Source organism: Diuraphis noxia, unplaced genomic scaffold (genome assembly GCF_037042655.1).
Source record: "Diuraphis noxia isolate RWA-SAM2 unplaced genomic scaffold, SU_Dnox_SAM2 contig0001, whole genome shotgun sequence".
Taxonomy (NCBI): domain Eukaryota; kingdom Metazoa; phylum Arthropoda; class Insecta; order Hemiptera; family Aphididae; genus Diuraphis; species Diuraphis noxia.
Window position 1 is genome coordinate 45,490,346 of NW_028301711.1, and position 19,004 is coordinate 45,509,349.

Below are 19,004 nucleotides of genomic sequence, written 5' to 3' on the forward strand. Positions count from 1 at the left end.
ATGGAATATCGTATTGTTGTAACTTTTATATTGTATATTTGTAATTTTTATGACTACATCGATATAATATTATAACTATCAAAATTTATAAGACAAAAAAATATAAGTTTTTATGTTTATTCATTTATCAAAAGATCAATGCCACATTAAAAGAAACGGTAAATACATATATGCGTAGTTTAAATTTAATATTTTCATACAGTTGAAAGATATGATAAAAATACAAAAAAAAAAAACACCAACATTTTATTCATAAAAGCAAAAAAAGAGAATAGAAAATGTATATAATATGATAGAGTAAATTAATTATAAGTGTAAGATGGTATTATTGGTAAACTTCGTCATTCATGCCAGTGTGGTTCATTAGTACGTAGCATAGTTTGTGTTATAAACAGGAATATTAAACGGATAGTTATTTCGTGTGGAATAATTAGAGATTTTGAAATTAATGCAAGATAGGAAATTTCGGGAGTCAGTATTAGTTGAAAGAAAAATAGAAAAAAAAGTTAGATTAGCTTGTACTTTTCTATCATAAAACTAAGATAATTATTGTAGAAAAGGTCTAAAAAAAATCATGTCCCTGGTGCTAAGTTTTTAATACATTCCCAAAAAAGTATAGAAACTTACACTGTACACTACATTCAGATCCCACAATATAAATCCTTATTCAAGCATAGATTAAACCTAGACAATAATAAAATAAATTTATCGGGGTATTTAATTTTAACTATGCACAAACACGTTTGAAATATACAAGATTATTTAATGCATTACAACTAATAGATTGTATACAAACAACCAAATATTTTCCAACAAAACCAATCATCGGTGAACGTAACTTGTATATTACACAACTTCAGATAATCCACTTGAAAAATATAAATATGATTCTTTTTATAGTGACATATTTTATACAGTTGATAAATAATGAGAAAAGCATGGGAGAAAAATGCTCATCTTATGAGATACCAGAAGGGTTTTCAGTGACTCAATACCTTCTTCTATGCTATACTAATAAAAATGTCTTCATATTGTCCTAGCAAATAACTGTTGTAATAAATAAATATATAGTTATTGCAGACTGTATTAGATAATACAAAACATATTTTTTGTTCAGTAAAAGTTAATTATAAAAAAAACAAAAACTAAGTGTTTCTCAATAAATTGATCAGAATCGGTTAATTGCGGATTTCTACTACTTAGAGTTATTGCCGTAGTCCAGAACTTTATATAATATTAAACAACAATTTCTTACAAATTAGAAATTAATAATTAATGCATAGTTATTAGTATAATAATTTACTACCTTGTATAGCTCGCAGTAGTTTCAAATACTTCAATAACTCCAAGCATATTCTATTAATATATAATGTACTAATGTTAACAGATTATTCAGAAATAATACTGCTTTTAACCATGAGTATGCATAATTTTTACGTGCTCCGTACTCTAATAGAAAATTTATATTTAAATTTGTGATAAATGTAAAATATGAAATAGGTATTATTAAACAACGATTATACCATTTTTTTAAGTGTCACTTATCACTGTCCGAATAACTTTGTTTATTATCAATATAAACTTTTAACAATCTGTATACAAACCGATCCTGAGGCATTCAAAATCCTTATATTACAATATGAAATAAAAACACAGTATTTGAAATTATATTTATTGAATTATATTCCAAAATAGATTAGTTATAAGACAGTTTCAAAGAAGGATGATTAATGTTATTGAATAGTCACCTATTACATTTATGAATATATATGAATATAATCTAAATCTACAAATCATTGATACAACAATATTATAAACTAAGAAAATGGCAAACTGGTATACTAAAAACGCGAGTAATTTAATTATCATCAGAAAAACTCATTGTGTCTTATAGCACTCATGAATGAAACCAATATTTTTTCCGTCTACTCAGTGAGTACATACAACCATGTTATGATTAATTTAGTCAAAATAATAATATTCATAATAATAATAATTAAAAACGAAAAAATACAATTTTTTTTAGACACAAAAGTTTTCTTACACAATACAAACTACAATATCCATGAGTATATAGACTAAAATAGTAAAATAATTAATTTTAAATTTAAAAGTGCATATTATAATAGTTTTTCAAGTAATAAGTATTTAATATTCGTGCAATTACTAGTTTATATAATTATTATATAGGTAGTTATATTAGATAATGTAAAAAACAAAAATTACAAAAAACAACATAATTGAATATGTACAATTTACACCGATCGTTAATTGGTAAAGTGGAACTGTTGATATAATATCTTTTCTTTTTGGCTTACATTATCATTCGTATTATTACATGAAAAAATTATAACTGGCATTCACATTATGGACAAGTAATATTTAATTTATCTGTTAAACATTACGTTCGGGGGATACGTTGATCTCGAAACTAGATGTTCTTCAAAGAAAAAAAAAGAAGAAGAAGTACATACTATATATTGTATAGAGCAGACGACATTAAAATAACGTTATGTGCAGTTGAATCATGGTAAAATACGTAAAATCAGTACTGAGTACTGTTACCCTATAATTTGATCCTGGGACTTAAGTTTAGATGTTGAAACTTTTTGGACAGTTGATTATTTTTTTATACGATATCTGCAGTGGGAAGGCTGAAATTTTAAATTATGTAAATCGTATACGAAATAATGTATGTAATTTTAAATTATATCATCATCTCGAGCAGTGTTTTAGGTTATTAATAATATGTTGTAGATAGATATATAATAGTTGTTATATTGTTTCTCTGGCACAACGGACAAATGAGCGAGATTCAAGTAAATAAGAACATTCCTTTTTCATAGAAGTTGTCCTGGCTGTAAATGTCTGAGTTAACAATATAATTACGGTTTAGAAGTTTTAAAAGGAAAAAAATTGAGTGCAGTGTATTACATTCGTATACATAATATCATTATTATAAAATTCAACTTCGTAACGCAGAACTTCTTATATTATAGGTATATGACGTATAATGGTGTGGACGTATGACGATGTTATTTTATTTTATAAAGTCTATCGCATTTGTATATTTTCTGAGAGCGTATTATCGTTAGGCGATGGGGGTCGATATTGGTTTATGGGGTTGAACAAAAAAAACAAGGGCGGTGGAGGACGGAAAAATGTACATTTCCAATCCCCAGGTGGTGGTGCCAGAGGTCGGCTCGTGACCTGAAGCAGCTGAATACCGATAACGCGATACTGTTTTTGCGGTACACAGGTGTAAATTCGGATTTCCGGCGAAAAACATAGAGATCTTTTTCTTTGGGTTGGTTGTTGAGTGGGTTCCGGGTATGGGGTAGTCTTGGTGGAATGATGAGAAAATAAGGTCGAAAAGTATAATGATATTAAAATCGTGAAAAAGGCCATAATGTACGTTTAGTATCCGTTTTTTCACCCTGAATCAAATTAGAAGCCGATACGTACAGTCTTTTGCACTGTTAGTGGCGCGATCGAAGCTTAGAAAATTTGTCTTTATTCGGTTTTTTTTTTCTGAGGGCTTGTGGACAAGTCTTGTATCCTGAATTAGTTTTTCTTTCAATTTTTTTTTTTGCAACTCACGAACTCACCGTTTCACAGTCAAACATTCGATGATTCGAAATATATTTTAATATCTTGAGGACGTCAGGTCATAAGTAGGGTATCGGGAATTGGTATTCGCACGAGGAGAGGTGTGTAGTGTGAATGTTCTTATAATAATATTATGCATACGAGACGTATATCTATACCGTATAGACTATACGAAGTGGTGATATACGACTCTTGTTTATAACTGTATACATGCAACAACGGTGAATAAATTATAAAGACGTTATTTCCTGTGAGTAGGAGGTATAATAATAATACGCAATTAGGTAAGTTGGTAGATGGGATTCGGGAGTGATAGACTAGTGGTATGTACCACGGTGGTTGTCGAGTGTTGCAGTCCGTCATGTTGCTTTTGTGTAGTAATAGGTACCTACGTGTGCATTTGTTTTTTCACCGTTTTATTTTACACACCCCTTTTTTTTACTAACTCCTCCCATTTTTACACTATTTATTTATTTATTATGATTATGATTGTTATTTTTATTTTTTTTTTGAGGGGGGGCTTTTCTTCTCGTGTATTCCGAACACAGTTTCACCTTTCTTCATTTTTTCCGCCCGACCATTGTGCACGCAAATAATTTAAAACCTGACAGACAGTGACAATGGAATTTTCCTACGGCAGTGCCTCTCCACTGTTACGAAAAATGTGAAACAAAGTTAAGTATTTCCCCAACAATATCATTCATAAGTATGATAATATTATCATTATTATTATTATTATTATTATTATAGTTATTTATTTCTTTATTTCCCCGTTATTTTGTCGTTCGCGAGTTGTGTGCTTTTTATGACGTCATAGGTAAAGTGAATTAAGAAAACAAAAAGAATATCAACTTGTAACATGGCGTTATAGAAGATCGTATACAGTAGTTACTTAAAACAACAAAGGAAAAAAACTAAACAATAAATAAGAAGAAAGGACAGTATTAAACGAAACAATATACTAAGTTTAATTGTTTAACTGTTTGCCATCAATTATTTCAATGTATGCATATTCAAAAAGTTGATTATTTTGAATTATTTTATAAAAGATAATAATAATACAAAAAATATGCAATATTTTTCTTCAATTGTTTCGAATGCGATCGCGTATATTTTGAGTGCATAATTGGATACAAATTTAGTAAATATATCAATTCTATTGCTTAACAAGCAAAGTTCCTGATTTTCAAACAAACTATTTCTGTAGATAGGTAGTATTTATAAGACAATATTATTGTATTTTTGTTTTTTTATTGCTCTAGAAGAATAATATTCTAGTTTATCGTATATGAACAGAAAATTAATCAGGTTTTCGAGTTCGGAAAGTCACTCACCTGATAAATTTATATTATTACCTAAAATTAACACATTCATGACGGGATAAGTAGTTCTGACTGTGTACGGTTCAGAACTAGAATAAATAGATCATAATTTGGTTAATATTATTTGGTACCTCATGTTTACTAATGATCTCAATATTACGTATTGACATTTTTTTTTGTTTGTTTAATTTACCATATACATGATAAACAATATGCGCAAATTATTCCTTAGTGATTATTTTATTTTCAGATTATTTAATAATTTATTACTATTATTATTTTTTATTTGCAGAACATCAAGTCATAACTGTGAATAAGCCTTAGAATTTCGAAAAAACGGGCACTTATTATATACCAACATTTTAACAACAGCAGTGTTTGGGTTGGAAACATTATATAATGTTGGTTTGAATTCTAAAAAATAAAAATACAACCAACTAGAATGCCATTTTGTGATACATCAGAGATGAAAAGTTTTCGTTTACATTTTTTTCTTCAAAATTTCTTATTTCGTTAAACAATCTTAAACATTACATATAACATAGAAGTAAGCGTAAATTTTATGGTAATACAACGAATCAGCTGTTAACAATGTTCTTGATATAAAACATAAACAACAAACAATATTATTACAATCGTTTTTACGATAAGAATAATTTTTTACCATGCTGTAGTAATATACTCGATAAATAATAATGCGTATGTTATATAATAATAAAATAATAAGGGTAAAGTATAATAGTAATAGTAATATATTGTATATAAATAATTAGTATTAGGTACTATTTAATAATTTAACCGTTTTTATATATAATAAATGAAATTATTGGCTTAACCTGACCTTAATCAAACCAAATACAATATGTATGTAATTATAAATATGTGAGTACTGTGTAGTTCGAGTAAAATTTATGATAATTATGATTTTTATTAAAATTAATGAAGGTGTGAAAAATGTTCAATAAACACAATAAAAAAAAAAATAATAATAATAATAAAAAAATATCAAATCGAATTTAGTCGTTTCTGACTTAGGTAAAACATAAAAAAAACTCGAATTCGAGTTTTTCATGCCGGATACATTATATTAAAGCACTTAACTGAATTCAATTCAACTGAATTCATAGAAGTTTTGGAATTAATGTCCAAATGATTAATATCATCATGATGATTGGGAAAAACTCTAAACATGATTAATAATTAAAGATACTTAATTGTCAATCAACAATGATATCTAATATTATTGTTTTCTAAAACTGATTTTAAATAACTGACTTATCACCTACTAGAAAACTGTAAACTACCTAGTAAATAACATATACTTATAATAAACAGCAGTGACTAAAGTGAATTGTTGCGTGTCCGATATACTAGTTTTAAAGTTCTGACAGTTCAATATCATTTAATTATTCGTATTACGTCTATATTTATGTTTTTTTTCTCACTTAGGGTTTTGATGTAATTAAATGTAATATTTTATTATTATTATATATATATATATATATATATATATTTTTTTTTTTTTGTGTGAGTCTATTGCAAAACATATTTAAATTAAATCTACACCATTATTTTATAGATTGTGGACTACGGTTGCGGTTAATACTATCATCTCTTATTCCAATTTAGTAGGCGAACAACTTGAAAACCCAGTAGAAAGCAACGGCATAGAAAATGTTGGAGTAGGTGTAGCTGGCAGCGTTTGGATCTGAAATCAAAATTGAAAAAAACGATGAATAACATAATATTAATATCTGCATCATGCAGACTGCATGCTGTAAAAAACGATTGATATATGTAGTTATATTATATAGGTGCGGTTCGCTCTTGCAGTGAACAATTATTTAATTTTAATTTAGTATATATTACAATATAAAACCACCGGAAGAGCGGACGGAAATACAGCTTATTTAATGCGGAAAGTGTATTTATAACCGAACCACGAAGAGTCGACTAGATAGTATCGAAGTTTAAATTGGCGTTTGAAAACTTTTTGTTTGTCTTTTATCACCCTGGAAGACTGAACGAAGTTGATAATAGTTTTTGCGCTTTTGAATTATCAAAATCAACAATTATTATTCCCCTTCACGTTTTTGTCTCTATTATACCGTCTGAGGTCGATTATGTATGATGCAATTTGTAGAGATGAATACTCGCAGACGGTGGGTATCACAGTAGTTTTAAAAGAATTTGAAAGATTTTTTTGTATTCATAAATTGGATATAATTATGAACGATAACAACACGATGTCGAAAAGTTTACTCAAAACATTTTTCGTGAAATTAACGACTTTTACATTACCTAATAATACAATTTTTGACATAAATGCATACAGTACCATGACGAAAAAAATGTATCCAATAATTAGAACTCTATGTTCCATAAATCATAATATATTATGACGCCCAATAAGACATTAACTAGTGGAAGCTCAAGGGCCAAACAAATAACTTGAGTTACCAATAAAATGTAATGTTGAAATAATTTTAGTTAATAATTAATTAAATTGTTTATACTATAATTTGTCATTAATATTACAATTACATATCAACAAAAACTATACGATTGTATCTTTTTGTTTATATATTTATATACTTTTGAATTTTGTAACAGTACATCATTCACTAAAACAGTCCTTATCAGGACTACACAATATCAACCAATCAGAACACGCCATACAAGAAATCACAGTAGTCAGAGCTATTTTACAAAATATAAGTTTCTTCAACTACGCTAACAACTTTTCAAATACTGCCATGGATAGGGAAGATCAGGGCTAATATAATGAGACCCTCCCCACGACTATAACCAAAAAACCCAGTTAACAGCACACAAAACCGTACCGACGGGAAACACAAACATCACGGCGGCACACACGATAGTTTACTAGTCGGTACAGCGCACGGGTTATATACCGGTTGTTTTCCGTCCATAATTACCTTTCTTCTTCAATCAACATAATTTCTTCTACCGGAACATATTGTCAGCCAGTACGAAGAAAAGAAGAGAAAAAGGAACACCGAAGCGACACGACGACCAGTCCGAGTCCGAAGAAACGTCGACAAGAACACCGAACGAGCATTTCCCGTACGGACCGTGAGCAACCCATACGGGCAACGTCTCACCCTTTCCGCACGAATCGACGCCACAGTCAACGGGCCAGATAAGATCATCAGACGGTTCACGTTCCTCACACGAACTCCAATTTACCCACGGCCGCTTTTGAGAGCTTGCCTTCCCGGGTCAGATTCACGATAGCAGTCGCTTCATAACTACACACTAACCGTGGTAAGCCCTATACCCTGATTATATGTTGCATGTATAATGTATATAAATAACCCTAACCTGTGGATAGAACAGAGCTTTCCAGCTCGTCGTGACAATTCGTCGTATCCGGCAGCCCGCTCTCCAGCCTGGCTGCCGCGTTAGCGAATCGGTCCCGTATCCTGTATATAATTATAAATATTTATGTGAAAATAAACAGAGAAAGTGATACCATTAACCAGAGCGTTTTCATTCTATTTCAACGAAACAGGCCAGAAGACTACTGTTTCAATTTATCTTTTTTATTCTTCAACAAAATAATCAGCCTCACTGAAAATGTCTGTGAGAAGCACATTTTTACGATTTTAAATTTTAAAATTTATTAAATATAACCTGATACGAAGTTGAATAATTTACAATACATCATTCTTAACCGTATTATAGATATTAAAATTAAAATTTTTTTTTTTTAATGAATTTTTATCATTGGAAACTGTAATCATAGTTAATTTAAATTGTATTACATTATCATAATTATATATGATTTAATTAGATGCATACAAGTACCGTAAACAATGCAAATAGAACACTAAATTACTGACTAGTAGTGTACATAATATTATACATAGTGTAGTATACAATAGCAATTAATATTATTTTAATCCTTATACCAAAAGTATATTATCTATAGTAATCTAGGTTTAAAAAGTTTTGATTTTTCAAAAATTTTGTACTATTTGCATTTGACTAATCGATTATCTATCTGTTGTAATTACAGCCTACAAGTAGGTATTTGAATATTTCTAAAGGATTTTTACCATTTTCTTTCCATTGATGCATTATGATTGTTCACTAGTTCTAATTCAAATCTAATGAAATTAGAAAATTATGTTGTATTTCCAAAGACGAATCAAACCACGTACAACAATTCAAGGTAATGACATTACCAAAGACATATTTTCATGTATTTCAATTTTTTTTTTTTTTTTGCTTAAGGTACACCTAAATGTTGTTATCAGATAAAAAAAAAAACTTTGCCTGCGAGAGAACAATAATTTAAAAATTCTTGAGAGTGAAAAAGTTAAGATTATATTGAATTGGTTGTTTATAATGTCTGAGTTTTAATTAATCATATAATGTTTGACTAAAATTGTTATACATGATTATGTGTCGTTTTAATAGTTAAACTGTAGATATATCTAATAGTTATTTTATTTAATATACGAATTATATACAAATAAGAAGTTGTAGTTTTCAACTTGTTCTAACTGCCGTAACAATTTAACTGAGTTTACACGTAAACTATCGAAAATAATGCTCATTGTGTGCATTAGCTTATACATTTTTAAAAGCGTAACTGTTAATAAATATAATAATGCTTTTGATTGTATAATAAACTTAGCAAGACAATCTTCTAATGGCATACTGCCAGTTGAATACTCCCGACACAGTTAACTGACCGTGAACCGATATTATTTTGAACATAAAATATAGCTGATAACTAAAATAATATTATCAAACATAAATAAAATAAATATAGTTGTTGTGGTAAAGTTGTTTTTACATCAGATAAGTAAAGTTGAGTACAGTTGTTTATATTATATAAATAAATAAATATATCTATATAAGGCTATTATTATGTGTATATTATATGGAGTGTATATAATAATTTATTATTCGTAAAGTCATAACTTACGAATCATATTATATCAAATTTTAACAATAATAATTATAATCGTAGATTTTTTCAATGTTTTTTTCTTTTATATATTATGTTATTTCATTATTTGTATCTTTTTACATTGAGACTGACTTTATCTAGTGTGTTAACTAATTTTAAAAATTAACAATTAAAAAAATGAACACAAAATAAATTAAATTTGAAATGCATGTAATACAAATCAAAAATACCAAAATAGTAGAAGGAATAAAAAAATAAAATAATAATAAGGAAAATTACATTTTCGTGCAATCGGTGGTCAAAATGGTTTTTTTGGTAAACCACGTTAAATTTTAATAAAAACTCACGAGGGGGGTTTGGTATATCCACGTGCGTGACGCCCTGTAAAAAGCTCGTGTCGGATTACGTATCCGTGGTAAAAAAAAGATCCATCGCATCTAAGCATATAATATATGCATATATAATATATATATATTTACAGACTTATACATACATTATACAAATACATACTTGCATACATAACATATTTATGTATGTATTGTATATTGTATATAATACATGTACGTCGCGTAGACTTATCGTGCGGTACGTGATCTACTCGCATCCGTGGATTGTCGGTCATATGAATGAGCGCAAATGGGGAAGATAAATATTCATGCAGACCGCGACGGTGAGAATATAGACACGGGATGTTTGTATGACTATACACGGTGAGGGATCTAGGAAGAATGTTTCTCCACTCGATGGCAAACGAAATAAAAAAAAAGTAACTAAAACCAAATCAAATATTATAATATGCGCAGCGTTCGGTGTAGGTATAACAATATTGATACGCACACACATCATAATATTCGCCATGATACACCATATTGGTGAGCGGTAGATATACAATCTAAACCTCTAAGCCATTATAATATTATATTATTCCCCATCATATCCACGTATATATACATTTTTCAAAGTCATAAATGTCGTTTCGACACTTCTCTGAGTAAATGCTCCAAAATAATATAGTTGTAATGCATCCGTGAAACGAATAATTCTTAAAATTCACGTATTCATCGCCCATCCTATATATGAATTTTTTAAATTCCATTTTTTTTTTCAAAATTTGAAAATTAAAAAAATATGTGTATTTTAATAGTCCCTAACTATTAAAAAAAAAGCCATATAAATCTAATATCACTGGACAGAATTATTTAGTGTTACCTTTAAAAGGAAACATACTGTATATCCAGAACGTTTTGCATTATCACATATTGCCACATACAAGGTTTCTATAATTACCAATAACACCTTGGTTACATAATATAATTACGCGAAAAATAATACTAACATTTGATTTCAATGAAATGTAAGTTAGTTAGATAATAAGCTAAGTGATTTAATGTTAAAATTTAAAAGAAAGTTTAAGATATTTATTAAAATGTATTTATGCATATAATCTATATATATAAAAATGGAGACAAAAAATTCGAAATCGCATCAGTTGAGAACGGCTGGGCTGATTTGGCTCAAATTTTTTTTTAATGATAGAGAATGTCGGGGAGCGGGTTTATAGCATAAATTATGGACTTAACTCCTGTGAGTTAGAGATTTAGAGACAAAAACTGAGTTACACCGGTGGCGCCCTCTAGCAGATAAAATAAAAATATAAATCTATATATATAAAAATGGAGACAAAATGTATAACAATTCATCAATTGAGAACGGCTGAACCGATTTCGCTCACTCTTTTTTTGTTTTGGTCGTAATTGCCAGGAGAAGGTTCTTATGGATGAAAAATTTGAGAAAATTATCGGGTTAGAGAAATATGATGAGGGTGTGACGAAATTAAAGTGGCGCCATCTGCCCAATAAAAAATAAAATAAATGATATTAATATGTTTTGGTAGTCAAAGGCAACCATTTAAACAAACAAGTGCTCTCGAGAGGTTAGGTTAGGTTTACTTATTTTTAGGATGGACATTTTTGTTTATTTATAAATGGTTGCTTTAGTGACGGTTATTATTAGCGGTTATTATTGTTCTGTGTGATGGTTATATATATATTTATCTGTTAGTCCTATATACATTCTTAAACAGCTCGACCGATTGCGACAACATTTGGTACAGAATTTTGTAGACATAGGGCAGAAGATACGGTAAGTTAGAAGGTGTTATGCCTAAATATCATTGAATTGAATATTTAAATTGTCAACATTATATTGAAAAAACTAAGAAAATTACATAATGATATACGGAATTGAATATCGTTGTAAAATTATAATATATTTTAACCACTATCTATCATTATGTATAATAATATACTGATAGCATCATCACATGAAATGAATTTAACACACAATATGATCTATGGACCATAAAAGAGATAGAATTTTTAACGGGCTACGAAGTGCACGGGTTCAGCTAGTATAATATATATAATGTAACAATTTAAAAAGCTTTCTACCCACTATTCAATATCTATATCAATATTCATATTCCTCGAAAATGATTTTTCATAAGATTTTATTTAAACGTAAAATACTTAAACTCATGACGACGATGCACTATATTAAATAAATCAATTTCCAAATACACATTATATGAGCTAGTTCTGAATATTATTTTTCCTGAACTTGTATTAATGCATAGACATAGCAAGCACGTATCCAAGATTAATTTTCGGAGGGGGGAGGTTGAATTCCTATCACCCCTGTATATGGGCCTGAGACATAGTATATTGATAAGTCTATTTGTTACAATTCGAGGTTTGCCACTCAAGTCTTCTAACTAGTTTTATATTGTAGTTCTTTAATTTAATTCACTAAAGAATACATTAATTTAATATATAAAGCGTACAAGACAGTGTCAATGGTAAATATTAGCTATATTTTTAAAATGCGTGATTATCACGATAGAAATTAAAACAAATGCTTTTAATTACTTCATTTGTTAATTATTTATTCGTTATATTTATAATTCAGTTTAATCACCTGAAAAAATTGTATGCATATAATAAACTAAAAATAATGTTTCATAATAATTCATGAATAAGTTGTATTTTTAACTTTAAATGGAAAAACGCTGTAATCATCTCATTGTCCTATGAATATACACATTATATAAAAATGTGTTTATTTTTATAATACATATTATCATAAGATTATAATAAATTAATTGAGACAAATTTGTAAAATCAATTACGATTAATTACGAAACATAAACTTCGAACGAATTAACGATCATACGGAGGGAAAAAAATAAAATCGTTTTATTTAATTTCACTATTTCAACTCAATTAAATTGTGAAGCGTAATTTGAACCGTTTTAAATAAAAAAATAATATTAATTACCAACAGACTATCAATCAATGAGATGTGAACGAACGTGAATGTGCGTCATCACGTCACACAAGACAAAACGGTTGGAAAATAATATAAAAAACACTATTATTATTTTACAATACGAATCTTTACAGATAAATTATTGTTATATTGTAATGATTTCGTCATGATATAAATGTTTCAAAGAGTGGTCATATTATTTTTCTATTGTGCAGTTATTATGTTATGTTATGCAGGATTCGGAATCAATTTTATTTCGATGTAAATTGTTAAAAATCAAAAATGATAATCTTTTCAAAAAAATAATTAACATTTTAAATTCAACAACATCCGATGGTTCTATAATATTGTTCATCTGTAGTCATAACTCATAATCAATATGTAAGTAATTATTAATGAGTAATATAACTTATATTTCGTTATCTTGGGCACGTTACACAACCAATGAGTGTAATACTGTAATATTAAATATAGAATGCGTTAACGATGACAGGTTTATTGTAGTTAGAAATTACAATTTTAACTACAGAAATGTAAAATTAATACATTAATTTGAAAAAATCAATATTTAGTCTAATATTCTAAATATCATAAAAATATTGAATCGATATTGTGCAACAATATAATTACTACTTCAAATTTAAATTTTATTCAAGTGATACAGTAGTCATTTTCCGATATCAAGCCATGGACAACTGTGCAAAAATAATGCATGTTGATAATTATGGTTGTCTTGTGATTAAATCGATTTTGTCGAACGATAATGCAACCTTTATATGGCATATAAGTACAAAACTATATTATTATATAGTGTGAGGTTGGTAGTATCGCATACATCTATATTTACACTGATAATAAAACCCCTGTAGGGCCATACATATTATATTATTATGTAGTAGCCCGTATCGTTTCGTATCATTCATGAAACGATAATGCCAATAACAATATATAGTACGCTATATATGGTACCTCTAATACATATATTTTGTTCTATAATGATAATAATAATAATAATATTATATGCTCGTTGCACCGTCCTGTCCATTCGGTGGTCATGTTGCGTTATAAGTCTATATAATACGTTTAATAATATACGATATGTACCGCTACCTATACTTACCTTCATAACGCGAGGACGCCACACCCGCATGTGTTGTATCCGTCTTACAAACGTATAACATAGCAAAATCTGTTTAGCGCGGGACAACTTTTCTCCCTCAATATTTATAATAGAATTTTCAAAATTTCACAATGCATAGGTAAGAACTTTATCTGTGTCATAGCGTCATTATTATTTTGATAGCACAAACAAATAATTTTAAGTAATTTAATGAAAACATAAAAAAAAAATGTATTTTCTTCAGCTTATAACTTTAATTATATTTATGTTATCAAAAAAATAACTACGCTATGACACTGATAAAGTTCTTACCTATATGCGTTGTGGAATTTTGGTATTTCTACTATAAATACAAAGGGAGTAAAGTTGTCCCGCGTTAAACAGATTTTGCTATGTTATACGTTTGTAAGACGGAGATAACACATGCGGGTGTGGCGTCCTCTTTTATTAATGAAAGAATATTATTTTCGGTCAGACATGTCATTATGTAACGATAGATACCTATTATCACTATTATTGTTATTATAATAATATTAAAGGTATGAAAATTAAATTAAATTTTTTTAAATATCGGTACCTGAGGCCTATTAAGTGGCAGCGTACAATAACCATTATCGTGATTTTTTAAAGGCGTCTACGGCGTGCACACACACAGTTTTTGTAGTTGTAATTTCCCGTTTTATCAGCAAACGTGGTATCTCGTTGTACATATGTATATTGGACTAAAACGTTACTAATTGTATTGATTTTCAGACGTGCAGCCGAATACGAGTTGTAATCTGCTGCGAGATTTGATTGTTGTTGTTTGGTGTTATCTTCATTCGTTTTTGGATTGCCGTTTCTCCCACCCTCAACCCTTAGCCCCCTCGGACGACGCCAATTCGGACAACGTGTATTTATACGTCTGTGTCGTTTCGCTCGTTGAACAAAAACACGTTTACGGGGTGAATACGTGCGGTGGTCTGCGTAAGCGACCGCAAAACTATTCGCCAATAGGATACTGCAACGGTGGCCATAAGAAGAAATAAATGGTAAACATAGCTATTAGTTTTGGTACGAACTTGCGAAATATATTGTAAATAAATAAAAACCAAAAAACCACCTTTTCAAAATAATTGAGTACGTATACGTTTTGAGTGTTGAACCAAAAACAACGCTCAGTTGTATAATAGTTTTAATAGTTGTGGTCACCTGTCATATATTATTTTGTGTACTTATGCGTTTTTTGTGTTTTTTTTTAAATCGTAACATCTGCGTTTAATGGCCAGACCTCATTAAGAATTCCATATACGACATACTAAACTTGTCCGTGAAACGGCACTGATCCAAATGTAGGTACGGTTTTTGTTTTCTTTCGACAGACAATCTTCCAATTTATCGTCATGGTAATATACATATGGCATATACGATCCCTCTGTAACTGTACACGGTCTATCGGTTCGGTTGAAATGCCAAATGCCGCTCTGAACGGCCGATCGATACGGTTTTATTAGTACCTATGTGAGTTTAAAATACATGTTAGGTTAACTTATAACATGTTGTTAACATAAGATGATAATATATTTAACAACATATACGCAACAGTCGCAACACGTTTTATTATATTATTATAACACGTAATATAGGAAGAAAGCGAAAACAAATAAATAAAAAGAAATTGATTACTCGAAGAGTTTAATTTCTTATTGATTAGGATATTAATAGATAGAATAAAATCAAATATTTTTTTTAAAAGAAAGGTACTTCAACGCCTTTGCATCTCCGCCACTAACTCAAGCACTAACTATCGATGAAAAGAATTACACAAAATAATATACGTGTATCCAATCGAATGTGTCAGGGATCAATATTTAACTTATACACACACGTATGTTCACGAACATATAATAATATTACATGGTAAATTCACAAGCACTTTCAGTAATTTGAATTTCGAACGATTTTCTGAAAGCTCCAGTGTTAGTAGAATTCAGTTTGTAGAAACTTTTGATTTTGTCCCCGAAAAGATGTTGATTATTCAACTGTAGGTATTCTCTGTTTAGAGACGTTTGTAAAGGAGGAAGATAAGATTTGATAATACTGTTTCACTGGTAATTATGAGACTTCGGGCAGGCCAATTACACCACTGATACGTCTTGTGACATGTGGTATCCGGTCGAATGCGAAAAATTTGCCATGAACTTGGCAGTATTAATGGTGTTTAATAAACCAATTAACGAGAGTTTCATAATATTTTGATCTAACCAATGTATTGTTAATATTAATAATAATAATAATAATAATATCAATATTATTTATATTTAGTATGATTTTTGCATACTTTTTTTTATTTTATTAAATAAATCTACAATCTATACATATTTTTTGTATAATATGTAAGTTTGATAAATGACAAGTTAAAAGAAAACAGATAATATAATTTGTGTAATTAGGGAGGATACATAGTGGTAACACCCTGTACATGACAGAATAACAATTAAAAAGAGAAAAAAAATTTAATTTAATTTTTAAGGTTTGAAGGTTTTAATTGGTAACGACCGCCAGCACTTATTAAGCTCGCTTACTAAAGAATAAGATCTCTACACCATCGTCTTTTAAGTCTACGGCGCGGATATCAGGGATTGTGTTCGTTGGTAATTTAGAGATTAGTGGATTTGTATGTTGTTGAAATTTTCGTGAAGTCTGGTGTAGTATATTTTTGAGATTGGGTTAAGATTTAGGATTTTAAGATCTTTGTGGAGGTTATTGTACCTGTAGCTTAAGTACCAGGGTGCAGATGTAACTAGGCAAAGGTATATTCATTTGAAGACTTGAATTGTGCGGGTGTTTGAGGGTTTAGAGAAAACCTAAAATGCCTTGAATGCCAGAAGTCTATAGTGGCCTGAATTAGGACTTATATATTAGTAGTTTGGTATTTATATTCATTTTAGATTTCAGTAATAGTCTAAGGAGGTGGAGTCAGGTATTACAGTGTTTCCTAGTTGCGGACAAAGTGACAAAAACCACGTGAGTTGCGAACGAAATATAAAAAAGTAACATTCGAATTGTGGACACAAATGTTACATACTAATTGCGGAAAAATTTCCGAACGTTGGGAAATTACTGTTCAATAAGAGCAGAAAATAACAGATATAAATCTATATATAAATTATGAATGACATTATTGGACTGATTATTTTTCAGCATTAAGATTGTGCTGGTGCTTTTGAGATGACAGTCAAAAAATATGATTAACTACTTTAAAAATTAAAACCTATAAATTCCTAATACAATAAATAAATACAATAATCTATAAATATTTTATATAAAAAAGCATTTAACAATTTTTAAAATAATGATTGCTCTTTTGCAAGACCAAATATTTTTAACCGCACCAAACATTATTTAGGTAGATTGTCCTAAGTTCTGAAAAAGTAGTAAAGGGAAATATTTGTGTTCGCAACTCATGTGATTTTTTATTTAAAAAATTCAGTATACACAATTATTATTATGATAACGAAACTCGTGTCTGCAATTGTTGTGTTATAATATTGACCTGAATAATTTTGTTCGCAACTAGTATGTGTCCGGGTATTATGGGCTTTTTTTTGGCCTTTAGGTGAGGATTCCAGGTAAGTTTACTGTCGAGGATGAGACCAAGATATTTAACTTCTGAGTAGGAAGATATTGGAATGTTGTTAATTGTGACTAAGAGGCAATATCCTGTTTTTTTAGGGCGAATGTAATGAAGTAGAACTTAGATTTATTAATTTTGTTCTTCATAGTTTTGTCCAGAGATCGAGTATGTTGAGGTGTCTTTGTAACATACTAGAAACAGTGATTGGGTTTTCATTGGAGGCCATAATTGCCGTATCTTCCGCGTAGGAACCGAGTTCGGTAAAGGGAGTTTTAGGAATATTGTACATAAAGATATTGTATAGGAAGAAAGCATTGTTGAAGTAGTTTGAGTGGATTGAATTCTGGCGTACGACGAAAGTATGATCGCTCAAATATGATTTTATCAAAAGTTAGTAAGGAGCAAGCAGAAATGTTTTAAGTTTGAAAAGTAGACCATCAAACCAGACCCTATCAAACGCTTGTGCAATGTCTAAAAAGATGGCAGCGCAGCAGTGTTTTTTCTTTAGAGAAACTGAGATAGTGTCAACTACTCTGTGGAGTTGTTGAATGGTACAGTGATTGGGTCTAAATCCAAATTGAGTGTTGGGAATAACTTTTGCCATAATAGCTAGTGGTATAAGCCTCTTTAATAGGGTTTTTTCGAATACTTTAGATAATATTGGGAGTAAATTTATAGAGCAATAAGAAGTTACTTTTTCAGGTTTGTTGGGTTTTGGAATCATTATCTCTGAAAATGTCCAGGTTAGAGGGTAATAGGTTAAACGCAGCATTGTATTGTCAATATAGGAAACTAATATGATTACTTTTTTGGGAAGGTTTTTGGCAGTACGATTTGTAATACGATCAAACCGGGAGGCATTTCTGTTTTGGAGTTTTTAAATAATAAATTCGATTTCTACAGGACTTGTGTGTTTTGCTGGAAGTGAGACGGGTAATGCAGACTCTAAGGTATGTGAGACTTGGCTTTGAGTAGGATTTATAGTTATGCCATGTGGAGTGGAAGTTTGGGATAGATGTGGGCCAAATAGGTTTGCTTTTTCTGTATCAGAGACCACACATGAGT

At 29.5% G+C, this 19,004-nt stretch overlaps 1 protein-coding gene across 1 annotated transcript in view; it reads right to left on the bottom strand.

Annotated features, from left to right (window-relative positions):
- Positions 1-1,658: 1,658 nt before the first annotated feature.
- Positions 1,659-19,004, bottom strand: part of LOC107164797 (uncharacterized) — a 413,834-nt gene continuing 396,488 nt past the window's right edge. The window contains exon 7 of the mRNA XM_089214985.1: positions 1,659-6,639. Within this exon, the coding sequence (XP_089071111.1) occupies positions 6,557-6,639 (83 nt within the window). The 3' untranslated portion in view covers positions 1,659-6,556. The remainder of the gene's footprint in view (positions 6,640-19,004) is intronic.